This window comes from Podarcis raffonei, chromosome 8 (genome assembly GCF_027172205.1).
Source record: "Podarcis raffonei isolate rPodRaf1 chromosome 8, rPodRaf1.pri, whole genome shotgun sequence".
NCBI lineage: Eukaryota > Metazoa > Chordata > Lepidosauria > Squamata > Lacertidae > Podarcis > Podarcis raffonei.
In genome coordinates, this window is record NC_070609.1 from 41,461,877 (window position 1) to 41,489,816 (window position 27,940).

At 41.4% G+C, this 27,940-nt stretch overlaps 2 protein-coding genes across 7 annotated transcripts in view; one reads left to right on the plus strand and one right to left on the minus strand.

Annotated features, from left to right (window-relative positions):
- Nucleotides 1-27,940, plus strand: part of CMC2 (C-X9-C motif containing 2) — a 77,355-nt gene that overhangs the window by 6,836 nt on the left and 42,579 nt on the right. Inside the window, exons 3-4 of one of the 6 annotated variants that reach the window (XM_053399571.1) lie at nucleotides 2,074-2,742; nucleotides 4,329-4,695. The exons of 2 other annotated variants lie outside the window; for them this stretch is intronic. In XM_053399571.1, coding sequence (XP_053255546.1) covers nucleotides 2,074-2,742; nucleotides 4,329-4,331 — 672 coding nt within the window. In that variant the 3' untranslated portion in view covers nucleotides 4,332-4,695. Of the gene's footprint in view, nucleotides 1-2,073; nucleotides 3,184-4,328; nucleotides 4,696-7,033; nucleotides 7,817-27,940 lie in introns of those variants that run through there. 3 more of the 6 variants (XM_053399570.1, XM_053399569.1, XM_053399568.1) reach the window with 3 other exon arrangements.
- On the minus strand, nucleotides 15,296-23,166 carry ATMIN (ATM interactor). Its single transcript, XM_053399579.1, has 3 exons — nucleotides 22,335-23,166; nucleotides 21,237-21,436; nucleotides 15,296-20,558 (listed from the first exon to the last, which is right to left on the minus strand). The coding sequence occupies exons 2-3, from the start codon at nucleotides 21,428-21,430 to the stop codon at nucleotides 18,740-18,742; spliced, it is 2,013 nt and encodes a 670-aa protein (XP_053255554.1). The 5' UTR covers nucleotides 21,431-21,436; nucleotides 22,335-23,166; the 3' UTR covers nucleotides 15,296-18,739.

A 27,940-nucleotide genomic window follows, 5' to 3' on the forward strand; every position in this document is an offset into this window, starting at 1 on the left:
TCCTGATTCAGAGCAAAAAAATTGGACTGGATCATCTCTGAAGGAGTTTGCCATAGTGTGGTCTGGTTTTGTCATAATCAGGAATGTGGCAGTAGGCTACTCTGCAGTGGTTGTCTGTCATGGGCATGAGGATGTAGTTTACGTTACTCCAGTAGACCAGGAATTATTGACCAAACAGCAAAGCTGTCCTTGAAGAACACTTTCACATAGTCAGGAGTGCATGATCCAGCTTTCCACCTTGTATTCAAACTCAGGCTCTTAACAGGCACCACTGGAGAAGTTACTGTGGAAGGCATTTATGCTGACAGACTAGTAGGTGGCAGCTTTCAGAACCATAACTGTTCCCAGAAGCAAAGCTAACATAACCTAAGGGTTTGCTTACAAAAGCTCAGCCTGGCTGCTGTGATGGTACCTATTTTGGCTTTTGTATGGTACATAGGACTCCATGCTAGCAATGCCACCATGCTTCAGTGTTTTGCGTGGCACAGATTATTCAGACTTTTTTTGCCTTGGGTGAAGTTATTTCTATTTATGACTGTCTTTACAGGTAGACCAATCAGATTTCTAGACACCAAGTACAGGGCCTTTTCAGTGATAGTCCTGCATCTTTGGATCTCCCTCCCATAAGAACTTAATTGGCCTCCTGCTTCAGAGTTTTAAATGGGCCTTAAAGAGTTTTTTTGGTTGTTGTGTGCAACTTTTTGGGGATGGTGTTGCTGGCTTTTGTTTCATGTGGTCTATTCTGTTTTTGTTTATATTAATTGTGGTGTGGTTTTATGATACTGGTTTAAATGTGATGGTACACTGCCTTAGGAGGACTTGTCCTTAAAACTGAATTGAAAATAACTTGTGAGTTTACTGTAAGGTGCTCTGAGAAGTTCATGGTAGATATAATATTCACTATTTTTTAAAAAAAAAACCCTGAAAGGATTGATCAGAACACTTGTTGTGCCAGGGTGAGATTACGCAGCCTTCACAGCTGACTTCCTACTACTGGCAATGGGGCTGTTCTGGAGAAAAGCAACTTGTGTTTTCTAGAGGTAAAGCACCTCCAGTTGTGCACTGAAGTATAGTCTAGTATAGTGTGTCTGTGGAGCATTGAAGTACAGATACTTTTTAAGGCCCATTGTCTGCTTTTTAAAAAAGCAAGTCTCTTCCTTTCTTCTATAAAATATTTTATACTTTCTATTACTTAAAAAAATAAATTCAGTACTGAGGCTAAAATCCCATTGTCCCTAGGAGGGTGTGCCAGGGGGCCATTGGATGTTTCAAATCTCCAAGTTGAGGGTGGAGAACCTCACAAGGCCTCTTCCAGCCACTGTGGAAGTCACTGTGGCCATTTGTCTTACCAATGTCAGAGTTCAAATGTTGGTTGGAGCAAAGAAAGGGGTTGGTTTGGATCTAAATCCTTTCCATATCCCTGACTCCACCCCTGCCCAATAAATAAATTGAGATAAATAAATGTCAGCCTTGGAACTGACATATGTATTTTCCTTTCTACTGGAAACATTAGGAAATAAATAATAAAAACTTAGAAGACAAGCATTTAGAAAGGACAAATAAAAAAGAGCACCACGCTTTCCACCTTTTTGTTTTGCTACCATGTGCCCAGTAAAATGGCTTTGAGTTATTCAAATCCTCTGCCTTCTGCTGTCCCATTGGTAGGAATGCTGTTAGTGAAGAGCTCTAAAGAAAGCATTAAGAACATGAATAATAGCTTTTGGTCCTCCCATTTGAGACTAAAAATTAGCCGTAATATGATATGCACAGCTTTGTTATTTAAGTAGATTGGTATGAAACAAAAGTCGGGAGTTGACTTGTGCTGGACCTTCTTGTTTAGTACTAAACTATGACTCATTTAAGGTTTGCTGAACAGTCTTATCTGACTTTCTTGATAATGGGGCATTATTTTAAAATGGTCTAGGAACCTCATTTCAATTACACTTTTTTTTGAGCAGATAATATCTTTTCCTGCATATTGGTCCACAGTTAAAATTAGCAAGAGATTACCAGTAAATCTAGTTGCTCTGCTGCTTAAAATACTAACTTATATTCACATCATTTTGCTCTCAGGTCCAAGGCTGGGGCAAAACAGCCCCATTCGCTTATCTTCAGCTACAGAAGAAAGCTAGAAAAGCAAAGACAAGTGAGTCTGTCAGTGGATGCCAGTCTGTCAGTGGATGCCTTTACTGCTTAGATCTGAATCAAGTTATTGACAAAAGTTTGGAACAAGACCCCAAGGGTACAGAACCATTGAAAACTGATTTCAAATTAAGTACATGTGCTGCCACAGATCGTATTCCAGAAAAACAACATACTCTGCTTTTACAGAGTGCAACCATAGACTCTTCTGCAACAGAAGACTCTAAAAAGGAAAACTGTTATGGCAAAATATATTCTGGTCAGACATCCCAAGGAGAAAAGAAAAAAGTGTCCTTAAAGGATGCTCAAGCTACTTTAAGTGAAAGGAGATTTTTTCTAATGAAAGAGAGTCCTCTCTTCCAAGGAGAAAAGAGAACAGTGCCAATAAAGGAGTATAGTATACTGACTACAGGAAAACCCAAAACTCTAGAAACTGTGAAATACAAAGACACAAAAGGCTACGAGCCTCCCATATGTAATCATGTTGGCACTGAAACTGCTACTGTTAAGCCATCATTAGTACTGCCACCTCTGAAAGATGCAACTCTCAAAACCACCCTGGATCCTTCAGCAAAGAAAAGCAAGACTGTTACTTCCCAGGCAAGTGAAAAATCATTCCATGCTGTTTCCGAGACAAGTTGCTGCGGTCAGGTTTTTAAAACCAAAGAGCAAAAGAGTGAAAAAAGAATAGACACAATGTGTAATGCAGTGAAGGAGCAAATAAAAATGCATGAAATAGCCTCTTTTGACTCAAGGCTTTCCAAGACTTCATTCATCTCAAGAAACCCAGATCGTTGTTACTGGCATTGTGCATTTGCACCAGATACAAAAATGGCAACCATGTCTAATTCAATTGCACTGCGAAGACACAATCATCTCAACAGCATGCATTTTCTGCATGCAAAAGGAGCGCGAATCAACAAAGCTAATGAGATGCAAGACCCTTGCACCAGAAGCAGGAGTCACACTGGAACCAAACAAGGAAATGAGTCAAAAACACAGGAGATCCCTCTGCTTTCTGGACTATTCCCTTCCTTAACGGTCAGCCGTGTTGCAATAGCTGCATTGCCCTTTAGGCTGACCTGACTTTTTAAATTGTAATTTCTTGTTGGGCTATTCATGGATTTGTTTGGAGCACTCTGTATAATGAGAAAAAATACTGAAAAGTCATTGTAAAGCATACTGGGCAGATTTGTTAATTTGCATAGGTGCTATTTTGAATAGAGTTGACTGCCACTCATTTCTGTACAAAATTAAAATACCAATTGATTACCTCTTACAATATGATAATGGTTTCAGTAGATCCTTAAATATGTTTAGTTGACCTAATAGAGTCTACAGTGTAGACTCAGGCTCTCAGAGATGAGCCTTAATTTGCATTGCCTGGATGATGCCCCCAGTTTGCCAAAAACTTTTTGTCTTTAAAAGTACACCTAGCTATTTCTTATTTAGAAAATTGGGCATAGCGTTTCAGTACTTCCAATCCCTACTATATGTATGGTAAATGCAAGCTACTTTGGTCTGTTTTGTTCTTATTAGTCCTTTTGCTTGGGAAGGACCACTACAGAAGCACCATGACCTGTGTAGTTTGTCTTCTCAAGGAATACCTGAACTACTGCACCAAACTCAGAATAGATGGGCAAGGGATCAGATTTTGCCTAAATTAAGCCCGTACAATTTGGAAGTCATCGAGCCATACATAGCCACAATGCCTGTTTTTGCTCTCTGTCAAGAATGGCAATAGAAGGCTGTCAAATATCTGTCAGGCCTGACTACGTTGCTCATGAGCTATATTTATCTCAATGAGTTGTACAGTTGTACAGGCCTAGACCAAGTGCTTCACCATATGGAACCTAGAAAAGTACCAAAAATTATCTGCGTAGTCTCTGCCACAATGATGTACTATTTTCAAGCGCCCTCCAATTTGTGCAAAGCCTTAGCTGTTTTTAGATGTTGTAAAAAGTTTATTTTTAAAGTTTTCTTTTATGTTTAATGTTCAAACAATGTGTAGATAAGACTAAGGAAGCAAAGTTAATATTTAGTTATATTTGTGTGTGTAGAATTGACTGTATATACTTCTTGATTTGTTTATGTTAGCTAGGACTTGTCCCCCTCTGCAAAATTAGGTAACTCACATTGCTTTATAATCTAGATAGCTTCAATAAAATACTTTTCTGTATGCACAGTGACAGCATGTTCCTCAGTATTTCAATCCAAGAGATTTTCCTGTCAACATCTGCCATAATTATCCTACACCTTATCTGATGCATTTGGAGTAGCAGGAAGGTAATGACATTTCTGGATATCCAATTGCAAGAGTCCCAATGTCACTCACCCATGATTCATGGAATCCACTTATATTTGATCAACTGTACAGAAACTTGTTCAATTAGTTTTATTATAAAATCTTGCCAAATTCTTTTTAGTTTCAAACAAACAAGTTTGCACATAAACTGATCGTAGTCCTTGAACTAAATATTTTGAGTTCTTATGCAAAAAAAAGAGAGAGCTGTGGCCTTTTCCTTTTGGTTTTGGTAATGGTAGCAAAGGCTCTCATCAGGAATTCATGTGCATAAACATCATGCAAGAACACAGTAGGCTAGTTGAAAAAATGATCTTCCTTTCTTGTTCTTAAAACAGGCATGAAATTATTTAAAGCAAAAGTGTTCAATAGCATGACCATTTTTTCAGGATTCATCAGTGCCTACAAAAAAGGGATTAAAACAGTGACTGACAGAAATGTTGTAACAAACATATATTTAAGAAACCACACCTGTTTCTACAAGTGTAGGGCAAAGATTTTTGAGGTGAACCACCAATTAAATGGTGTCATTTCCTCACCACCACCACTACCCGTTATAGGAGACAAAATTGCTTGAACCATTATAAACTGTTAATTTGACCTGCCTTTTCTTGGGTTGGCTGCTAGACTTAACCCTTCCTCTTGCTCCTACTACCACTTCTGTAGAAATGCTGGTTTTTACTGAACACTGTCGAAGGGCTTCCTGCTACCCTCATTGCACATCACATTTACTGCTAAGAATTGTGAAACTCTGTGCTCCAGTTTAAAACAAAACAAAACAGGGCTTAAGCAAAGTTTTGGATAATGGATGGATACAAGCAGTCGTTTACAAAGTGGTTGCTTAACCATGCTATAGCTGTAACCACTTGCTGAGTCAGTTACCTGTGTGATCCTGTTAGGCCAAGTGGATGAAAGTTTTACCTCTCATACAAAATACAGATATGTAGTTAAATGGTTGTCAGTCTTCACCTATGTAGACTTGTACCTTGTGAAATAATGGCTTTACAGAAAATAACATGTCATACTTAAGGACCAATTAATATGTGTTTTCATTTTTCAAAATTACAAGCAGAATAAAAATGTCAATAAATTTTAATTCTTTGTGAGCATAAATAAACTTGAAGTTGCTTTTCTAATGATTCCATTGATGAGTGAACCAAAATAAATAGCAGCTACTTTTCAGCGAATCTAAAATGATTGATCTTGTTACTTACCAGCTAAACCAAGTTAGTGAACTGAAAAGCTATGCTTGATAGTACTTACAAGTCATGCTTCCTGATGCTGCAGTTAGGAAAGCTTCAAAAAGCAATTTGGCATTACAATGAACAAAGTATGAATTTTGTATTACTTAGTCAAGGGTGTGGTGTGGGGGGAAGGCTGTGGCCCTCCGGAGACGGCTGGACTCCAGTTCCCCTCCTTGAACACAGTGGGGCCCACTTCTGGGTAGGTATGTCCAGGGCCAGGATGCATATTCCACTGATTTCAGTGGGAAAGATTTAAGCATGTTCAGAAAGCTAACTGAAAATAAGTAGGGACTTTAAAAGTTTCTTAGCGTTGGTTGGGTCATGCCCTTTGTTTTAACTCCCCTTTTCTGCCCTGCACAAAGAGAACAGATGCCGCAATCCAATACTCAATGGTGCATGCTCTAAAATAAGTGTATATAGGATTACATACACAAGTAAATGTGTGTAGCATTGCACACTAACACAAGTGTGTATTGCTAACTAGCTTTTAAAATAGCATATATATTTAACAGTTTTTTTTCTTAGTTCTTCTGTGGACTTTGTCAATGATAACAGTGTGGAATTTAGCTGTGATTTCATTCTTTTAAAAAAAATTATGGGTTTTTTTAAAAAAAAAATTCATACTATTGGTTTTCTTTTAAACACTTGAGGTTTTTTTTTAAAATCATCATTATATCAAATGTGGAAAAATAGGGGGATAACAGCATGGATAATGTACATCACAAAGAATGTGAGAATACAGCAGAATTTAATAATCATTTAGCTTTAAAAATATAGAGCCTTCTTTAGATACAAATAATCATTTGATTCCTCCCCACCCCCCGCAAATGCACCCCAAGACCCTCCTGAATTTATATCCATTTTAAAAAACTTGACCAGTTCTGTGGACACCCTACTGTGATTCTGTTATACCAGAATATTTTTGGGTGATTTTCCCAGGACTCCCACGCCGATGTATCCTTTTAAAAAAGGACTACACCTGCTTTTACACTTTTGCCACTTTGGCAGGGGCCCCCAGAGGGCTGACATTGGGTCTTTTTATAGGATTTCATTACTAACTTGGTTCAATAAATCATCACCAGCAGGACATATCCAATATAACATTTAGTGGAAAATTCTCATTTTTCAAATGCAAGTCCTAGAGAGCATGGAAAAGTTACCTAACATGACATTGAAAAGTTTAAGAAGAATTTGGCCAAAATTCACTACAAGTTTTGTATAGAGGTTTGGTGAAATTCATTATATTAAGTGTTTTTTGTGAAAGTGAAAGATTCACGTTTTTGGTGTGGCTGCAAGACTCTGAATTTAAAGGCACCATCTTTTCCCCTCCCTTCTTTCCTTCCAGGAACAAGGCTGGGGGAGAGCTACTCCTTTCACATGCTGTAAGATCCAAAAAGAGACCAAGAAACCAAGAGTAACCAAAACAGTCTCAAGCATCTCGCACCAGAATATGGTGCCTGCTAATAAGAAAAACATGGCCTGGGTAACACAGTTGGCAAGAGAGAGACAAAAAATGGACAGCAAATTTACTGAAGGAGAACCAGTTTCAAGCAACAAAAAGATTGAAGTTTCGTGCATCAAACCATACAACTATGTCCCAATGATGACAGCCCATGCTGAGGGAGACAGAAAGAGAGGGAAATTAGATTCTATCCAAACATTCCTAGGTGAAAAAAGGAGCTTGCCAATAAAGGAATATGAAATAAAGTACTCACAACGGCAGACAGAACCTGACATCCTGAAATATAATGAGATCGGCCTGCCCAGAGTAATCCACGGCAATCCTCCTAACAGCTTGAGCTGTATAACCCTAAATGCATTTTTGGTCTTCAGACCAGATGAAGGCAATGTAATCAATTTGCATCTGGAGCCTCCTTCAAAGCATGAAGCAACGGCAGTCAAGAGAACTGAGGAAGAGGACAGCACGGACGCAGTCTCCTATAGCCACGTAATTAAAAAAGTAAAGCAGAAGAGTGAAAAAAAAGTTGGTATGAATAATACGGTGAAAAAGCAAATACAAAAATCATGTATCGCCCTTTGACTTGTCCATGGTGCTCAGCTATTTTGTCTCGTCTTCAAAGCTGTTTGACTTTTTCCTTTGCACTGAATTAAGATTACATTCAAGCTATCTTCCATTCCAAATCATTGCTATTCTAAATGCAATACGAACACCTGCATGGTTTGTACTGCCCTTGTAAAATTATGATAGTAGCAAGGGCAATTGCTTTAACTCAACAGGACTGATCATCTCAATTAATTGGCAGTGACTAATTTTAAACCAGTGAGGCCAATGAGCTGGGATTTAAGGGGCACTCTTGGTTTCTGATGCTATTTTGGTTCTAGTAGGTTGCTATAATTCAGAATGGCTATATATTAAGGTGGTTATTCTTTCTCCCAATATCTGGAGTCCCAAAGCACCATGGGTGGTTTTCACTTGGCACACCTGGCCTTCCCAGCTGCCCCTTTCAGTGGTAGCACAAACAGCCAGAGAAACTCATCCCATTGGGAAGCCCTCCAGAGCACACTCCTCTGGCCCCAGGATAAGAACAGCTGCCACCAGAAGGAAATCCCTCCATTCCCTATGAATGAAAGCTTTTTGCAAGACCCAAATGTTACAGGGGATACTGAAATTACTGTCTCTGCAGCAGGTCAAGGAACCATGAAGCAATGGATGCCAGTTTTGTAAAGCAAGGATGCCTTGATTAGTTTGATTGATACAGCACATCAGTTACAATTGTGCCAACCCTCCCAATTTCCTCAAAAAATTGGGAAAACCAGGACCAAATCATGGGACATAGGAATTGCTACAGTACAATAATAAGGGACAGCATTTTGAGTCCAACACAATTCAGCATTTGAGGTTTGGGGGAGAAAGAAACCTATTTACAGGTAGTTTTCACAGATTTATGTGGGGGAACTACTGAATTTGCTGTGTTTTAAATATTGAAAATTTTGATGTTACAATATATTATTATTATTAAATAAAAATGCAATATATTAAGACAGGGCACTGAATATTAGTGCTGTAAGGTTGCAGATTAGAATTGCAATCAAGCACAATCCAAAATACTTTTTTTGCAACACTGGGGCAATGATATTTTGAATGTCAGCTTATACCCTAAAACTAATTTGCTGAGAATAGGGAGCCTTAGCATTAGAAATCTGGCTGGTTATGAAAATATAATTCTATTAATCCTTCGTGATTCTTCAGTTAGAAGAGTTATTCCGCAACTCCTGTGTTTGTTTGTTTTTTAAAAAGCTTATAGTGGAATAATTATTTCCCTCCTCACCCCAAAACATAGGTCTATTGTGTGGCAGTCTAGTTGTGCCGGGTGTGCCTACCTGAGATGCAGAAGAGCTTCCTTCCTACTGATGAGTAAAAAGCCCTCCCTGCTCAATGCCTACTGCATTTTATAGACTTTAAAAATAATATTCTTATAATGTGGAATTTTCCTTTACAGTAAACATGGGCTAAATATAGTCCACAAACTTTTTTTAAAAAAAATTACCAATTAAGTTAGGATACATCAAGTACAGCCTTCAAACTATAATTATTCTCTTAGCATGGCAGCAAAATCTTATAATTATTTGGAGGCTTAGTTCTAAGAGGTATGATAACCACACATTAAAATGAGTAGCCTTTTCCTTTTACATGACCTCTAAGAACCTTCATGGGTTTGGTGTTTGTCCTTTAATAAATGGCGCTTTGAAACACAGGGCTTATCCACACTTCCTCTTGTCCTGCTGCTTTTCCCTAGTGAAAACTCACTCCTCATCACTCAGAGCAAACAGCAATTTGGGTTTCCCCCAGATTGCCATTTGTTTCAAGCTAAAGAGCTGGTTTCCCCTTGAAAGCGAGCATGGCAAGGGGGAAGCCACTTGGACCTGAGCTTTCTAGGTGTGGCACAAACAGAAGTGTGGATGAACCCCAAGGCTTCACAGAGGAGTCTGCAGAACTTTTTGATGTGTTCCAATTACAGTTCTTGCTGCCAATAAAGAGGCTAAAATAAAGACTTTTTATTTTAGTGTAGACTAATTAAGTAGTTTGGTGAAATAACCAGAATTGCACATAAAGGAGTCAGTCTTTGAAATGTTCTCTTTGGTCATATTGTTAGTTTTATTGAAAAAATTATTACCCCCAAACGCCTCTATCAAAGAACATGACTGCCACCTGTGGGCAAATGTACCAGTCCCTTGCCATCCCTTCCAACATTTGAAGCTGCTTTGAAGGTCTTGGGGGGTGGTGGTCTTGAGACAGATGTGAGCTTGATGTGGATCTCCACCTTTTTTTGATGCCCCCCAATACCATAGCCCCACTGAACAAAACAGCTTCAAGCAGGCATTTGTACACGTGTGGTCAAGGCACAGAGGCCAAGGCACTCCTTCAGAGTGCCCTTGTAGGCCCTACACTCTCCAGATTGGCTCTTGCTGCTGCTGGAGACAGAAAAGTATGTGGGGGTCAGCCCCAGACACAGCAGCTAGCATGCCTGCCTATCGTGGCTCCCTTGTGATCAGGGAAGGATCAAGGTGGCAAAGCACGGGATCCCAGTTACAAAGAGGAGGTGCTGAGGGAGCTTTGGAGGCTGTATACAGCAATCCTTTCATTTACTTTTGAGTGCCTGGATGGGGTTGTGGATGCAGAGGTGGAGGGGCATAGGACAGGTGAGGGGAAAGAAGAGTAGATGGAGAGGGAGGCAAAAATAGCAACTAAGTGATAAAATAATGTGATGAACGACAGAGAAACGAACAGAAAAACAGAATGGAAGAGAGGAAGAATAGTTGGTATGAGAGGGTTTGTGTATGTGTGTTTGAGACTGGATGGAGGATGGAAGCATGTCTGTTGTGTGTAAGGATGGAAGGGGTTGGTTTATGTGAGGAAGAATGGTTGATGAAATGGAGAAAAGCTGTGAGGAAAAAGGGGTGGGCTATCCGTTGGCTCCAGCCTTGCCTACTGCCATTATGCGGCCTCTGACCACCTTTCCCCCACGGAATGCAGCCCCTGCATTCAGAACTGTTGGCCACCCCATATTAAACCATAGCCACGCTTGCATAGCCCTGGGAAAAGAATGCCAGCATGGCTACATCTCCTGCAGTCACGGCCCATCATTTGCAAACCCCTTGCATCAGGGCAAAACCATAACCTTTATCACTACTTTGGTTTTCTGGCAAGGAATAAAAAAGAAATGCTATCTCCATCCACACAGCCAAAGGCTATTGCACTACAGCAATTTGACGGGGGCTAGTGAAAAGTGTGACATTGCGTTCCATTTCACAGTATACCGTATTTTTCGCACCATAGGACGCACTTTTTCCCTCCTAAAAAGCAAGGGAAAATGTGTGTGCGTCCTATGGAGCGAATGCAGGCTTTCGCTGAAGCCTGGAAAGTGAGAGGGGTCGGTGCGCACCGACCCCTCTCGCTCTCCAGGCTTCAGGAAGCTATCTGCTAGCCATGGGAGACCCAGCTCTCCCACGGCTAGCGGAGCGCTGCATTAATCCCGAAGCTTGGGGCGTGCGGAGCTCAGTGCGCCCCAAGCTTCTGGGTGCCGGCAAGGTCTCCACTAGCCGTCTAGACCTTGCCGGCACCCAGAAGCTTGGGGCGCGCTGAGCTCCGCAGCCCCAAGCTTCGGGATTAGCGCTCCGCTAGCTGTGTCTAGGCTGCGGATAGCAGCCTGCTTCCCGGAGCGTCGGGCGCCCTGAAAGCAGAGCGCCCGGCGCTTCGGGAACTAATCCGCAGCCTAGGCAACCCTGCGGGAGATCCCGCAGGGATGTCTAGGCTGCGGATAGCAGCCTGCTTCCCGGAGCGTCGGGCGCCCTGAAAGCAGAGCGCCTGGCGCTTCGGGAACACATCCGCAGCCTAGGCAACCCTGCGGGAGGTCCCGCAGGGATGTCTAGGCTGCGGATAGCAGCCTGCTTCCCGGAGCGTCGGGCGCCCTGAAAGCAGAGCGCCCGGCGCTTCGGGAACACATCCGCAGGGTGGGGAGCCCTGCAGGAGTTCCCTGCAAGGCTCCCCAAGCTGCGGATAGCAGCCTGCCGCCCGGCGGGCGGGGTGCCCTGAATCAGAGCGCCCCTCGCGCCGGGCAGACATCCGCAGGGTGGGGAGCCCTGCAGGAGTTCCCTGCAAGGCTCCCCAAGCTGCGGATAGCAGCCTGCTGCCCGGCGGGCGGGGCGCCCTGAATCAGAGCGCCCCTCGCGCCGGGCAGACATCCGCAGGGTGGGGAGCCCTGCAGGAGTTCCCTGCAAGGCTCCCCAAGCTGCGGATAGCAGCCTGCCGCCCGGCGGGCGGGGCGCCCTGAATCAGAGCGCCCCTCGCGCCGGGCAGACATCCGCAGGGTGGGGAGCCCTGCAGGAGTTCCCTGCAAGGCTCCCCAAGCTGTGGATAGCAGCCTGCCGCCCGGCGGGTGGGGCGCCCTGAATCAGAGCGCCCCTCGCGCCGGGCAGACATCCGCAGGGTGGGGAGCCCTGCAGGAGTTCCCTGCAAGGCTCCCCAAGCTGCGGATAGCAGCCTGCCGCCCGGCGGGCGGGGCGCCCTGAATCAGAGCGCCCCTCGCGCCGGGCAGACATCCGCAGGGTGGGGAGCCCTGCAGGAGTTCCCTGCAAGGCTCTCCAAGCTGCGGATAGCAGCCTGCCGCCCGGCGGGTGGGGCGCCCTGAAGCAGAGCGCCCCTCGCGCCAGGCAGACATCAGCCAGCCCCACAAGCTCGGGGGACAGCAGGGAGGCGCAGCGCCACTATCCCGCTGTTCCTCGACCTGGTTCGGTTTCCCTGACCTGCTTTTGCGGGGGGGGGGGGGAAATAAAGGGAATTTTTTTTTCCTTTATTTCCCCCCCAAAAAACTAGGTGCGCCCTATGGTCCGGTGCGTCCAATCGTGCGAAAAATACGGTAATCCACTTTCTAGACCCAACTATTTCTTACAATAGAGGAATTAAATGGCAAAGTGTTCAAGTAACCATTTAGTGTAAAACAAGAGGCAGGGCGAAAAACTGGTGAGTTAAGGCAGAAAGACATTTATTTGTTCATCTTTGTGACATAAATGTGTTTCATTATATATACAGGTAGGCCCTTAACCTGAACAGTTTTATTCAAGACAAAGAGTTCATTTATTTAAAGCTCACAGTATTTGCAATTCTATGCATGCAGTTGTGTGTGCAAACACCTAATGGACAGAGAAGAGTCAGTTCTACCATTTTACTGTCTGAAAGCAGAGGAAACTGTGCACTTGCATGTTGGTCTAAATTGTCATTGCATGCACGTGTAAGATTAATGTGCTCTTTGGCATTTCATCTTGATTAGCTGCCTGAAGAGAATACGTATGCATCGGAGGAGAAAAAGGAGGCTTGTGGCTCCATAAAGATTAACAGATTTAACTGCGGTAGATAAATTTGATCTTTAACAAAGTGGGCACAAATGAGAGGGGGGAAACCCCTAGAAAAAAAGGACTACTCTGTCCCTAAACATGGCAGAAAGGAGGGTGTAGTGAAAATTGCAGCTGCAAACGAGAATGAGATTTTCTTTCACTTACCCATATCCAGCCAGATATTAAAACTGTAATCATATGACAACCTCCTCTTCAAGGTAACAGGCCAGTTTCATTTTTATTCAGGATTCCTCCAGCCCATCTGCTCCCTATCCCCTCAGTGATGAAATGAAAGTCATTCTCTTGAGGCTAGGAAACAGCAGCACTGTGTTGTTTCCTTGCAAAAGCTCCATAAAGTGCAAGAATTGGATACAGAAAATATTCAATGATATACATGATCGATGCTGGAATTTAATATGGTGTCATTTAGATGTTTCATCTACATGCCAAAGTTCTGATACAACCCTTGTCCCTTTAATAGATAAACTGGGTGTATTGACTCATTTTCACATTTCAGGCAACTTGCAGTGGACAAAACCCCTTAGTTCACTGGTATTGTTCAATGACACAGTATTGCTTCTGACATGGTATACCCATGCTTAGGCTGCAGGTGGGGGCTCACATTATTGAATGCTCCTCCATACAAAAGGGTTCCCTCTTATTTTCTATATGGAAAACTAGGTATTAGGGAATTTTTAAAAAAATTGCAGGGGGGCTGAGGTGTAATCAAGCATACGTGTTCCCATCTGCAGCCCATACACAGGCTAGACACAAGTTTATTCACAGTGCAATCCTACATTTAGTCAGAAACAAGTCCCTGACCTCCAAAAACCCAAATCCCCATAAAGCATGCAGAGGCTCACAGAGTTTCATTTCCAGTGTCTGTGTACGCCATCTCAATCTGCAGTCAGAGGTGAAGCATGTGTATGTATGTATGCACACCTAGAATTTTTCTTGAAAATTAGCAAGCATAATGAAATGAAATACCATACTTTGATCCAGAAAGAGTAAGACATCACACTAAGCTCTGCAACTCATGTTTTTTGTTTTCAAGTTTAGAAATATCCATTAAGCAGACTAGTGCTATTTCGTGGTGCAAAATGATATTCAAGAATTTTCCTTTAAAAGTTAATATAAGCTTTGCAAACAATTAAGAGGTGGTTGTCTATTTCCTGCGTGCTCATCCTCTTTTACTCTTTTCATCCATCTCGAACCAGCTACAATGACAGGCAAATATCCTGGGTGCATCTACTGCCACAGGTAACCTCTAACGCTGCCTTTGCCAACCTGGCTGTGTTGGCTAGGGCTTATGGGAACATCTGGAAGGCACCAGGTTGGCAAAGGCTACTGTACAGTGATTGTGAATGAGTTATTTTACTTTCTAAAATGATACTAAGCAACTCACCCAGTACAGTGAGTGTTAGGCCCTGTTTTCAGACATTCGAAAAAGACAACTAAGCCCTCTAGAAGCAGGCGTGAAAAAGGAAGCAACCAAACCCTGGGAGGAACAGCTTGCCAAAGTTTCTTGTTGCTTGCCTCACGATAGGTAGTAACTTATTATCATTGCCAAAAAACAAATATGGTTGGTTTTTAGTTCAAGTTAATTTTAACCCTTAACTGAAGAAAAAGTGAAGAATTTCAAGGACGAGAGTTTCCCTATAGAAGACAGGACTCAAGTTAGAGCTGATGTAAATGTCAGCTGACTATATGCACCATGCATGCTGTATTATACTTGGGATTGTAAGGAAGATCATGCCTGTATATATCAGCGTCCATCAGATTGAGAGAAAGGCATTTCTTGTTTCTTAGTACTATATCAATCAGGGCTAGTCAAACACTAAGATATCAGTATGTATATTAGCATCTTTCACCTTCTATGAAGTAGAAGATTAGTATGTAGAAGCTGAGCATTCTTAGTTTGCTTTTGACAACAACATGCTGAGTTTGATAGGTTGCAGAGGGCTGGGTGGTTTAGATCTAACAAGGGATAATCTCCAGCTCAGAAGGAGGATATGTGGTATCAACCTCTATTCAGGTCAGCTGGTTCATGCTGACAGAAACTTACCTTCCTGTAGCTATTGTGTCATGCAAGTGGGCCCTCTGTGTCTAGGTCATGACAATCATGCTAAACATTTGCATATAAACCAATTCTTTAAAAATTCAAATCTGTTTACTGCTCCCTCATTAGCAGGTAGGTTACCCTGATTGCTAGAAAATACTATGGAATTGGAAAACCAAAGGCAGAAGATGTAGCTTATGCACCAAACTCCCTTTAATTAACTCATATTAATCAAATACAAGGATTGTGTGCAGACAGTTGCAAACTGAGCAACATTCTGGTTCAATCACTCTGATGAAATGGTGGGGGGAAAACAATCAATAGAAACAAAGAACAAAATATTACAAGATTCATTTCTAAGACAGGCTCAAAATCTCCTTTAAAAGGATGCCAGGAACGTGAAAGGTGTTCAGAAACCAGGTCTTTTCTGCAAATATGACCAGGCTGAGTCAATATTTTCTCTCTATAGCAAATATATTCTTGGAATCTCCTACTAAAGAAAGAAGATAGCCAAAGGTGGGGCAAGCAGGAGATCTGCCATTCCTGGAGGAGAAAATAAGCTACTGTAGTTTTGTACACTGAGCTGTGGATGGCTTTTAAGTCGTCTTCTATGAGTTCAAGGAGTGTGGAACATTTCTTCCCCCACAAGCAGAAATCCAGGGATTGATTTAGTCACAGCAGCAGTTCAAGGCGAGCTCTTGCATAAGCACCCTATGTAGGATAAGATACCAGTAACAGAATAGAGCCCAAAGGTCAATCTGCACTATTGGCACTGGCAGTACCCATCTATAAGTAGCTGCTTAAAGACAATCACATCAACTTAAGAAGGCGATTATATACCAACATGATCTCCACTGCATTAGTGGTACTTTGTTTAAGGTATGGGGGACCCAGAACAGCTGCCTGTTTTGTTTGTGGAAAAGCTTAATATACATACTCATATTAGTGCCTGAACACCCTGACCACAGATACACATCAACAATTCAAACACACTTCAAGATGCCCATGGACACTTTAATCAAAAGTGCACCTAGGCGACTACATTCTGAACTGCAAGTACCAAGCTGTATACCACAGCAAGCCAGATGACACTAGCTTTGCACTGGAAGCACTAGGAGAGCACTAAGCTTCAGAGGGATAAGGGACTTTTTAGTTGCATCCCAAGAAGAGTATAGTTAAATCTCTGGAGTGCCATCTTTTTAATGTATTTTAAATTCTTGTGAACCAACCTGGGATCTTATGGTGGAAGGGCAAGTAATAAATCAAATAATAATTAATAATAAATAATTCATGTGACCATGGAGGAATAACAGTTCCACTCCTGACTGGCAATTGACCTTAGATCAAAACAACTTGCATGATACATAAAGAGTGCACCCTAGTGATGTCATTACTTCACTGCTGCCTGGGACTCTGACCAAACTGCATCATTTCAGCTTCATCGCTTGTTAAACAGCATCAATCTAGAGATTGATTGAAGAACAGTGTGTAACCTGCATCAACCTGGAAGCTGTTTGCCACTCTTTGGCTGAAGCAATCAGCTGGTGCATAACAAAGTGTTATGTACGTACAGGACCCAGTTGAGAGTTCTTCTTCCAAATGCTTATCCAAGGCTCAGTGGGAAATAGATGCTCAATTCTGTGGAATAAATGCTTGGAGAGAGAAAAAATAAACCCTGCATACAATTAATGAAGATTGCAAATATCCGGTGTAGGATATTCTCTTCATTAAACATAAAACGGAAATAGAAGTTTCTGAAGAACATCAACAGATAACACTGAGCAGTTGCTAACACTTTAGACTTTGCACAGAGTATGTTGGGTAAGAGTTAGAAGGTAAGACACAAAATCAGTGTGGAAGTGATGGGTCTATGCTGACAGACCATTAGCAGCACTATACAAAGACAACAACAGGCCCTATCACTGAACATGGTGCTCTCCAGATGCTGCTGAACTCCCAACTCCCATCAGCCTCAGCCAGTAGGGACAATTGTCAGGGATGATAACAGTTGTAGCCCAGGAACATCTGGAGAACCATAGATCCTCCATCCTAGCCCTAAGTTTTTTTGCCCTTTGAAAGATAGGTTGTTCTTGGAGGAGCTGAGGGCTCAACATGAATTTAAAGAATTCAAGCACAAACAGAACTTTATGTCCAACAGCAGGTAAAAGCTGTAGCGGAACACATGCCATCTGCTACTCTGATGAACAATTTCCTTTATCACTTGGTAGAAGAGCTTCCTCGTAATCTTGTCCTGAGCAGATAGGAACTCACTGCTTTCTTATAGTTTGCCTTGCAGCTATGTTTCCAAAGTGATTGTTTGACATAAGCTCTTAGGACAGATTAAAAAGAAAAAAGGTACATTGGAAATTTTAGTCAATAATCCCTTTTCAGAGGCAATGAAAACCAGCAGCTCTGAAGAGTTGCTGACACAAAATACACTGAATTAAATAACATATATCCAAGTGTATATTTGAAGTATCCTCTTTCATTTCTGCATTGGTGCCTTCCTTCCTTTTCCTTACTTAATATAGATTTTTGCAAGCCATTGAGCTTAATTCCAAACTGTCTGCTAGAACTTGGCAAGACTGTTCAGAAACTAAACGTCTTACAGGCTACTAACATTGTTTCAAGAAAATTGAATCCATGATCAACAAGGATTTACCCATGTTAAACATGTTGGGTTGTATTCAACATTAGTCATACATTGAGCAGACCAACCAAAATTAATGGACATGACTAAATTAGATTAATTTCAGTAAACCTAGTCTGAGTATAGCTTAGTTGTACAGAATCCAAAGTGTACTGCTGCACATTTTTCTTAGCATGGTGATGTCAATATTCAGTTGTCCACCTACCCACAGTCGCAAGTATGAAGTCTTACTAAATTTATATGGATTAGAAGCCAGATGAGACAGACAGACAGAGAGAGAGAGAGCAAAAACTTGTTCTGTACTTTGGTTGGTTTTCTGGCAAGCAACAAGCTGCTGCAAGTATGTAGGGCACATTCCTGCCAAATTGTTAGCCTATGTCACAGCAACATGTGGAAGCATGAATCTGTAGGAATTCTTGGGCACAACCATGATGTAACCCCTGTAGAGCTGAATTGCAACAAAGAACTCCAAAAACAAGAAGAAAAAAGAGAAGAGCTGCATTTTCAGGATTTGGGGAATGAGCCAGAATTTAAAGAAAACTAGGTTTTGGTCCATTAAAAAACAACAACAACCTATAGCACAATTCCATGTTTGATTACTCAAGAACTCCACTCTGTTTAGTGGACTTCCCAAATACAGGACTGCTGCGTTAATAGTCAAGATCAGAGGACAGGTATTACTAACAGCTATGAGTTTGGAACTTAAAAGAGTTTTTTTTAAAAAAAATGTAACTCAGCATAGCAGAGGGCAGACACAATATTACTACCAGTTATGAAGTGTTCAAACATACACAAACACACAGCAGTGAACATATGCACACGGGATTCATATTAGTAAACACAAAACAGTTAAAGTACCTTATAGTAGGACACAGTTTGTAAACCAACCATATGTGGTCAATTACATTCAGTGGAGGTGACTTGAATGTCAGTTTCTCCTACCCACACATAACTTAATCCTCAAAGAAAAGAGAGTTTGAGAACAGCACTCAATGGTTTGATTTATCAGGACCCTGAAACAGAGAACACAATTCTGCACAAGTCTGTGTTTCGACTGAACTGAACTGTGACTCCATTGTATTCCAGGCCAAGTCAGCCAACAAAAAGTCATCCATAGCAGTCTGAGTCTCATTGCTAGTAAGAAATAAACTGCCAAGGGTTTCAAAGCAGCTATCCATGGTCTGTGTTTCAGCACTATTCAGCTGGACTTTGCTTTCTGCCATTTGGTTAGAGGAATTTTTTGCAGGAAAATGCACTTCTGTCTGTGTTTCTGTATCAGATGAGTCTGTGCTCATAGAGAAGGTAGACTGTTTCAAGATGCTCCCCAAAGGCAAATAGGGGCTGTCTAAAAAGAAATTTAAGTCTGTCTGGGTCTGTGTGTCAAACATCTCCAAACCTAAGAAATTGGGATTACCTCTGCAGCTATAGGACTGGGTGGCATTATCTGAAAATAAATCTGTCTGGGTTTCAATATCTAGTAACTCCAAGACTGGCTCAGAGTTCAGCTGGGTCTCTTCTGTCTGTGTCTGGATATTGGAGGCTGTGAAGAAATCCTCAATGTCAAAATCAATTCCTGCATTCTGCGTAGGGCCAGAAGGCAAGGGTGTGCCAGCATGCGAGCTAGTGTCAGTCAAAAGACTACGGTTATCCAATGACTGACCCGCTGTGTTATTCGAAAAAATAGTTTCAAGATCGTTCAGTAACTCCATTGTCTGGGTCTGATTGTCTGTCATAACCTGCTGTGGGAGAATATTATTTTGTGCACTGAAGCTGATAACTGGCTCACACTTAGTGTCTGGACTCAAAGATTTGCAGCTTCCTCTTTGCAGCAGACTTTGACCCAGGCCTGCAGCCATCAAGTTACTGCCTGGAAGTCCCACTGTGGTTGAATCACTGAATGATGAACTAACACTGTCAAAAATGTCATTGCACATTACAGCCTGGTCCATTTGTACTCTCCCATCAATATCTTTCTGCGACCTATTGGTCTGAGTCTCCCGAGAAATTCCACATGACTGAAAGCAAGCCTGTGCAAGTGCATCTGTCTGAGCAGCTATGGAAGAAGTCAACTTTGAACTGGGTAACAGTGTCTGTGTCTGCACATTAATTGGCAACAAAACCTGAGAGCTGAACGTCAGGTCTGTTTGAGAACAAGAGGACACCGATGAATCAGGAGTCCAGGCTGCAGATGTCACAAAGTTCTGCGAAATATAAGATAAGTCCGTCTGCACATTTGTTGAACAAATCCCGTTCTTGTAGCATATGGCTTCCAGATCTTGGATTGTATTATCTGATGCCCCTTTACCCAAATTGACCTGGATACCTGTGCTGACTGGCTCAACACTGCCAGCATTTTTGGTTTTTGAAAGGGGCAAGGTGCTTTTAAATGCAAGTGTTTCAGCCTCCAGTCCTGGTATCATAAATCCTACCGGCAGAGGCATTAAGTGAACAGTACTCATAACAGAGCCTTTGTCATCAACGGCAACTACAACGGGTTTGACAGAAGAGTCTGGTGCTGATACAAAGATAGGCAATTGAGTAAGCTGCATTACAGGGAGTTTAACCAAAGCCACTTTTGGCTTTGGCAGAAGCAACTTTGGTGAATTTTTTGGCTGCGTTTGTGTTTGCTTAGTAGTATAGGAACAGCTAGAATCTTCAAAGGAAGCTGCTGGCTTCATCTCAGAGGTCTCCAAGTCTTTAGTGCTAGTACATCTGGTCTGGACACTGGCAGAAGCTCCTTTAACTTTTTCTCCCACCAACTGATTGGATACAGAGGTTTCAATTTTCCTTTTCTTACTTGGTGGATCCCTGTAAATATTACAAAATATTTGACTAGGTACAGCTGTAGCACATACTCCTTCATTCCCTCCAAATCTTTCCCACCCCACCACTTTTACCATTTCTATAACAAAATTTAGAATAATGTGAATTGTTTGCCTTGAAAGCATAATTAGAGAAATCAAAATAGTAACACACTGAATTAGGGTAATGTTAAGCAGAAAACTGCATTGCTGGGTAAATAAGTCAGAGTTACAGTTAAACTCTGTGCCTCTGTGCTATTCAACCAAAGCATAATCTTACAGCAGTTTAGCAGCCAACAATGCTGACCTAAAAGTAAAACTTGCACTGCAATTCCACACAGTCTATAATACTGTGCATTAAGCATTTTGATACAGGACTTCAAAAGCAGTAGTCACCCCGCCTCCCCACATTGAATGGAAATGCATTCTGAATTATTAGATAGTTCAAACAGAATCACTTTTACTGGTGGCAGCATGTTGGATAATAATTGATTGTATAAAAGCCTGGAAAAATCCATGCCTCTTTAGTTATCCTTAAAAAAAATTTGTTGGTAAGATAAGGGAAGCTGTCAGTGGCAGTGATCTTCACAGAATGGTGTTAGAACTCCTCCACCTTCCAATGTTTTAAGGCAAATATATGTGCACATATATGAAACAGTTAACAAAGGAAAAATGTTGCTCTTACCTATGTTCAACAGGGATTTCATGCTGTGTCCTATAAATATGAGACAATAATGCTGTCCTGCTAGCATAGGGGCATCCACAAGTACACTGGAAAGACTTGCCACAGTCCTCACTATGTCGCTTCAGATCCCATATGGTGCCATAGGAATTGCTGCATTTATCACATTTATGCTTCTTTTCAGCATGCATTTTCATAAAATGCTGAAATATAAAAAAAAAGTTAGGTAAGTTATAGGAAACTGCCTTGGATAGCACTGGTTCATCTAGGTCAGTATTGTCTACACTGACTGGCAGCAGCTTCAGGATTTCAGACTGGGCTTTTTCTGAGCCCTACCTGGAGATGCCAGTGCTCTGTCACTGAGCGATGGTCCTTCCCAAACAAAAGAAAGTGGTACTATGTTTGAGACACAAAGCTGTTCAAGTTCCAGCCTTTTCTATCCAAGACAAGGCACTTTTAAGCATGCTGTCATCAACTGAATTTTCCATAATTTTTGATGCATTTTCATGCAATTTTAAATGACTAACTGGAGTTGATAGAGGGGGTTCAAGATTTTTCTGGAATTCCTGAAAATCAAAAGTTATTAAGAATCAGAGAATGCATTTCTTAAAAGATCCAGACCTCTGACATGCAGCCTGCATGAAGTTTGCAGTTAAGGTTCTCAATAATCTACACAGGCCCATTATAAGATTTACACAGTTATGTACTTCTGGTGAAAAGAGGGCATATTACAGAGAGTTAAAGGAGTAACTGAATTAACTAGTCAGAGATCTACAGCAAAATTACCGTCCAATTTGCTTCTTTCATTTTCAGCTACTGAAGGCATATCTCAACACATTTAATAAGTTAAATTTTCTAACGAAAGAGTAGCATGTATAAAACCTGTGCAAGGATGCTGCAGGCTCCCTTTCATGAGCGCTCTTTCCCAACACACTGATCCCATAAACAATAGACAACTGACAATATGTATACCATTATGATTATAATGGTATACATTTACACAGAAATCTTGCAATTCAGAAAGATGCATGGCTCTTGAATAAGATGTTCCATATAAATTATATTGTTCTGTTTATTGAATAGTGTAGTTAGAATACATACCTGTCTTACAAGAGAAAATTGTGAAAAAGGCCTTTCTGGTCCTCTAGGGCAACCTTCAATAGGACAGCAGTAGTATTTCTGTGGCGTTTTCAAGTCTTTCCTTATTGCAGGATTTATTTTTCCATCCTGTAGGAGAAGAATATTATTAAATTGTATCTAATGTTTGGGGTTCAGAAGTATCTGGAATACAAATAAAGCTTGTCTTTATACAGCATTTTGCCTGCCTGCATACTGAAGAGACTCTCCACTTGAAACTTCTGTACATGTTTCAGTTATTCCCTATATGGAATAAAAACTTTAGGTAGTTTATATCCCAGCTCACTCTAATTGCCTAGATTATGTGACAGGTAGTTGATTATTCACAAGCCCAGTTTGGGTCAATCCTGGCTAAATAAGCAGAGGTATGTACAAGGCTTTTGCTCATGTGCTCTATCTCATGTGCTCTGATTTAGAGAAGCCATCCTGGTTTCTGATTTGATCCCAGAATGTCCTGCTTTTCCTTAGTATGTCCCTGTTTTCACTGGAGAAATGTTGGATGGTATGGAGTCATCTAACCCCTGAACTGTCTGAAGGCAATACTGTATAGGGAAGGTTTTTTTTAAATGTTTTATTATGTTTTCATATATGTTGGAAGCTGCCCAGAGTGGCTGGAGCAACCCAGTAAGATGTGTGGGGTATAAATAGTAAAATTATCATTATGGAATGGGATGTCCCTATTTTCATCAGAGAAATTTTGGAGGGTATGCTATTCTCATGCTGCCTCTTTTTTCCTTGGCACGCTGTGAGAAGCAAGGCAATTTTCAATTAGCAATAGGTCCCAGTAGCACAGTTACAATGTTCCAAACCACCCAGGATTTTAAACCATGGTTTGAAAATGTTCCAAACCTAACCAGTTTCCTAGTGCTAGTGTAATAAGTGTAGATTCTGGGGCTAATTTTGGGGCACCAAGAAGGAGGGAAGGGTGTGTGTGCACACAAGGCTTATTCACATCTGGGTTTGTTAAACCAAGAAGATATGATTGAGTGAACACTGTCACTTAGGAAACAGAAACATTTTGCAGAAAACATTATGCTGAACTTTTAGACCAACCAATTTAGAACCAAACATCTTACAGCAAGAGAGTGTAATATTAAATTCAGAACAAACTGAAGCTAAGGAGACTAGTGCTATACCAATGACTTGTGATGTCAAGAGCCATGAACCAGATCAAGGAACCACCGATTGCTCCAGTCTCTCCATAGCTGAACTTGAGCACGTTTTTAAGCATATTGTGATTCAGAGCAAGAATGGACAAAAACACAGAATAATGAGCATATTATTTCCTATAATATATTAAAAAACGCAAAGTTTCTGGCACTTCTGGTTGGAAAGATTTGCTTGAAATATGCGTGGATATGGCTCCTAAAATCTCAGAAGCCAGAAGGAAATCAGTAGGATTTCCAGTAGCTTTGAGATAGGGCTTAATTCCAGTAGTTTGGGGACAGGGATTCAGTGCCCAACATTACAAAATAGTTTGATTGCAGAAGTATATGGGTGTGGTTCAATTAATACAAAGAGACAGCTTTCCTTGGTGTAAAATTTGGACTGCAGAACTTTTAAAGGCTTTTTAAAGTGTGGCATTCTCTTTATACATTAAGGTCCCCAAGTATTCGTAATCCAAGGCTTTCCAAACCAGCTGAATTAAACACATGCTCAGACTGGCTGGAGTGTAAGTTTCATCATCGGTGCCCAACCTCTTCTCTAACTTCTTTTTATCTTCCCTTTCAAAAAGGAGTGGGGAAAGTGTGAGAGAACAGCCTAGAGATGCTAAAACCTGAAATGCAACGATTCAGTCCTGAAGAATGCAGGAAGACTCTCTCTACTCTTCAGGCCCTCCCTACCCTTCCGTTAATAAACAGCAGTGGTAGCATATATAAATCCCTAGGAATGAAAAATATTTCCAAACCTTAAGCAAAAGAATCTTTAAAAACAACAAAAAGCTGCCAGCGTTTATTTATTACATTTTTCATCTCAGGCTTCCACCCATCCATTTTATCTTCACAATTACTACATGAAGTAAGTTAGGCTGAAGAATAATGACTGCCTCAAGGTCACCTAGTGAGATCCATGGATGAGTGGTGACTTAAAACTGGCTCACAGACCCAGTGACTGGAGTCTTCCTGTTTATTTTACAGAGCTCAGTTTCCCCATATACAATGCAAGTCTCACTTCAAAATTCACTCACAAGGGTATACAGATTTCCATATACAGTGGTACCTTGGGTTAAGTACTTAATTCGTTCCGGAGGTCCGTTCTTAACCTGAAACTGTTCTTAACCTGAAGCACCACTTTAGCTAATGGGGTCTCCTGTTGCCGCTGGAGCATGATTTCTGTTCTCATCCTGAAGCAAAGTTCTTAACCCGAGGTACTATTTCTGGGTTAGCAGAGTCTGTAACCTGAAGCGTATGTAACCTGAAGCGTATGTAACCTGAGGTACCACTGTACTCATAGTTCTAAAGCACTATCAGGTATCTTACTGTCTACTGTAATATTGGCACTAAAATATGGAATACCATTTTGAGGGGAAAAATTGTTGGTTGGAGTGAAAATAAGTCTGAAAAGATATTTCTGAGGTAAAAGCCCAACAAGCCAATATGCCACCCTGGGATATGTAAAGGGATGAGGAGGGATCACAAGGAGTCCAAGTAGGACATGTTGCAATATTATTGTCACATTACTTCAAAATCTTAATTAAGTCAGTACTTTCCAAACAAAGTATCTGGCTGCAAGATGGAGGACATTGTTTTATAAACACTTGTTTTGCTCTAAATAGCTACAGCTTCCCACCAGAGGTTTTATCAAGCACTTCTGGAAGGGATTTGGCAGAAGCCGCCAGCCACTTCCCATTAAAGGTCACATTTCAAATTTGGAAAGAGATTAAAACTTAAATAATATTATCAACAAAGTACAATCAGAAGCAGGAACCCAACCATAAAGGCAGTAGCAAAGATGTGAGTACTTCACTTAAATACCAGGATTTTGAAAACAGCACCATGGGCTCAGGCACAAAGCTCATTTTCAAGATAAACACAAGAGAAGAGAAAGTTACAGGAGAAAAGAAAGATTAGCGGCAGGGATTCTGGCTTTGGTGAGAGGAGGTTTCCTTCCGTAGTCTGAAATACACAGAGCAGCTGAAGGAATCTGTAATTAAATACAGTGAGCCTTTCATAGATACAGTGATTAGGTTACTAGGGTTTCAGGCTAGGTCTGGGAAGGTTATGAAGTTGTCCTTACCTGGGGCATACTCAGAAATTTTAAGAAAGGTACAGTGGTAACTTGGTTCTCAACATCTTGGTACTCAAACAACTTGGAACCCAAACACTGCAAACCCAGCAGTAAGTGTTCTGGTTTGCGATTTCCCCCCGGCAGTTGAACATGCTCCGTTTTGAGTGCCACACTTCCGTTTTGAGTGTTATGCTGAGGTCTGTCTGTTTTTGCTATTTATTTTGCATTTTTGTAGCTCTTTTTGTTTTGATTTTGTGACTGTGTGGAACCCAGTTCAGTTACTGATTGATTGGTTGTGTGACTGCAGTACATTGATTATTGCTTTCATTTTATGGATCAATGATATTGTTAGATAGTAAAATTCATGTTAAATTGCTGTTTTAGGGGTTGTTTTTAAAAGTCTGGAATGGATTAATCCATTTTGCATTACTTTCTATGGGAAAGCACACTTTGGTTTTGGAACGCTTTGGTTTTGGAACGGACTTCCGGAATGGATTAAGTTTGAGAACCAAGGTACCACTGTACAGAGTGAATTTGTGGAATGAAAGAGCACACAGGTTGCGATAAAGCAATGTAGATGGTGTGGGGATACTGTTCATTGAACCTAGAAAGCTTAGATGAAGTGCAGTTTCAGAGCTTAGGAAGGGATTTCTAAATATTTTAAATGGGGATGCTCTTGCCTGATTTTAACAACAGCTTGGCAGGCTGGATGTTTGGCTGGAGTGAGGAATCAGGAAAGGCTGCAACAAGGCCACATGAAGCTGCCACATGTATCAGTGGGCCATAGTAGTTGAAGGATTCTGAGAGTTTGAAGAAACCCTGACCGGCACCTAGTACATTTATATAAGAGCCTACTGAGGACTCTGCTAAGAAAGAGATTTTAGGGTGGGTTCATTATTTGGCCCTTCAAGAGGCGCCTCCTCATATTTGCTTACAGAAAAAGTTTTTGTGTGTGTAAATATGTTTGTGTGAGAGCGTTTACAGGAGGACCACAGTGAGGGGATTTGTCAGATGCTTATGGTGAGGGTCACAGATTAGTGGTGCCACTACTTGTCTCCTTTTTGCAGAAAGACATATCATCATATGGGGCTAAATAGGTGGTGGCAGCAGCAAGTGTTTGGAAGGTCTAGTTCAAATTATGTAGTCACTTGAGACTTCTAGTTCGGGCTTTGGTTCTAAACCTGCTTACTATGAGGGAGCAAGATCAGTGGTTCTCCAATATTACAGGCATGTCTTCCCCAGCCCTGTTACTCAAACAACCCTTTACAGTGGTACCTCGGGTTACATATGCTTCAGGTTACAGACTCTGCTAACCTAGAAATAGTACCTCGGGTTAAGAACTTTGCTTCAGGATGAGAACAGAAATCGTGCTCCGGCGGTGCGGCGGCAGCAGGAGGCCCCATTAGCTAAAGTGGTGCTTCAGGTTAAGAACAGTTTCAGGTTAAGAACGGACCTCTGGAACGAATTAAGTACTTAGCCTGAGGTACCACTGCACTTATGTTACACATTGTTCTAGGTCAAGCAGAATGTGTGGTGGATGATTACCAATTACGGTATGTATTGCAACTCTGTGAATGAATGGTTAGAATGGATACTTTCTGCTGAAAAATTACTAAAGGAAAGGAAGTAGGATGGCAGCTGAGCTGAAATACTGAGTATCACAAATGAACAAAGCATTAGAATTCCGCCTCTACAGAATCATCATGAAGCTACAGAGCTAAGAACCCACAATAAGAGCCACAGTCCTTGGAAGTCACAGGCTAACCTATGATTAACAGAAATTCCAGAAGCATGAGAGGAAAATAACATTCCAGGGATAGCTGGTACCCAGTCTTCCCCAGGAAGAACAGAAAACATCCTGATAATACCAAAGTTACTTGCAATTATGATGCCAATCAACCAAGTTACGAACTAGAGAATTTTGGGAAGTACTAAGTGAACAGACGAAGAGGCTCAGATGATAAAGTTATTGAGGGATAAAAGGTATTAGAGGGACAGAACCATTTGGGGAGGGGCAAGATCTCTGCAGTGTAAAGCTTCCACCACAAACCCCACTCCATCACAGAGTGTTTGTGAGTGTATGAGACCTCTCTAACTTTGATTTCAATAAACCCAGTGTTTTGCCTCCCCCCTAAAAGACCCTCACTAACTTATTTCAGGCTGAGTATAGTCTGACTATACTCCCAACATTTGGAGATACTGATGATTGAACCTGAAACCTTCTACATTCAAAGCATATGAAATGAGGTTACAGTGGGTTGGGTTTCCATGGGTCTTCGCTGAGTAGAACTAACCTTGGATACAGCCCATTATACTGACTCAAAGGACACAGTATGGCACTT

Excerpts from the sequence above, each read along its gene's own strand:
- ATMIN (XM_053399579.1), bottom strand. The coding sequence starts at position 21,430 with ATGAAAATGCATGCTGAAAAGAAGCATAAATGTGATAAATGCAGCAAT. Across the intron at positions 20,559-21,236 it reads GAAATCCCTGTTGAACATAG|GGATCCACCAAGTAAGAAAA; the intron begins GTAAGAGCAACA and ends TAATATTTACAG.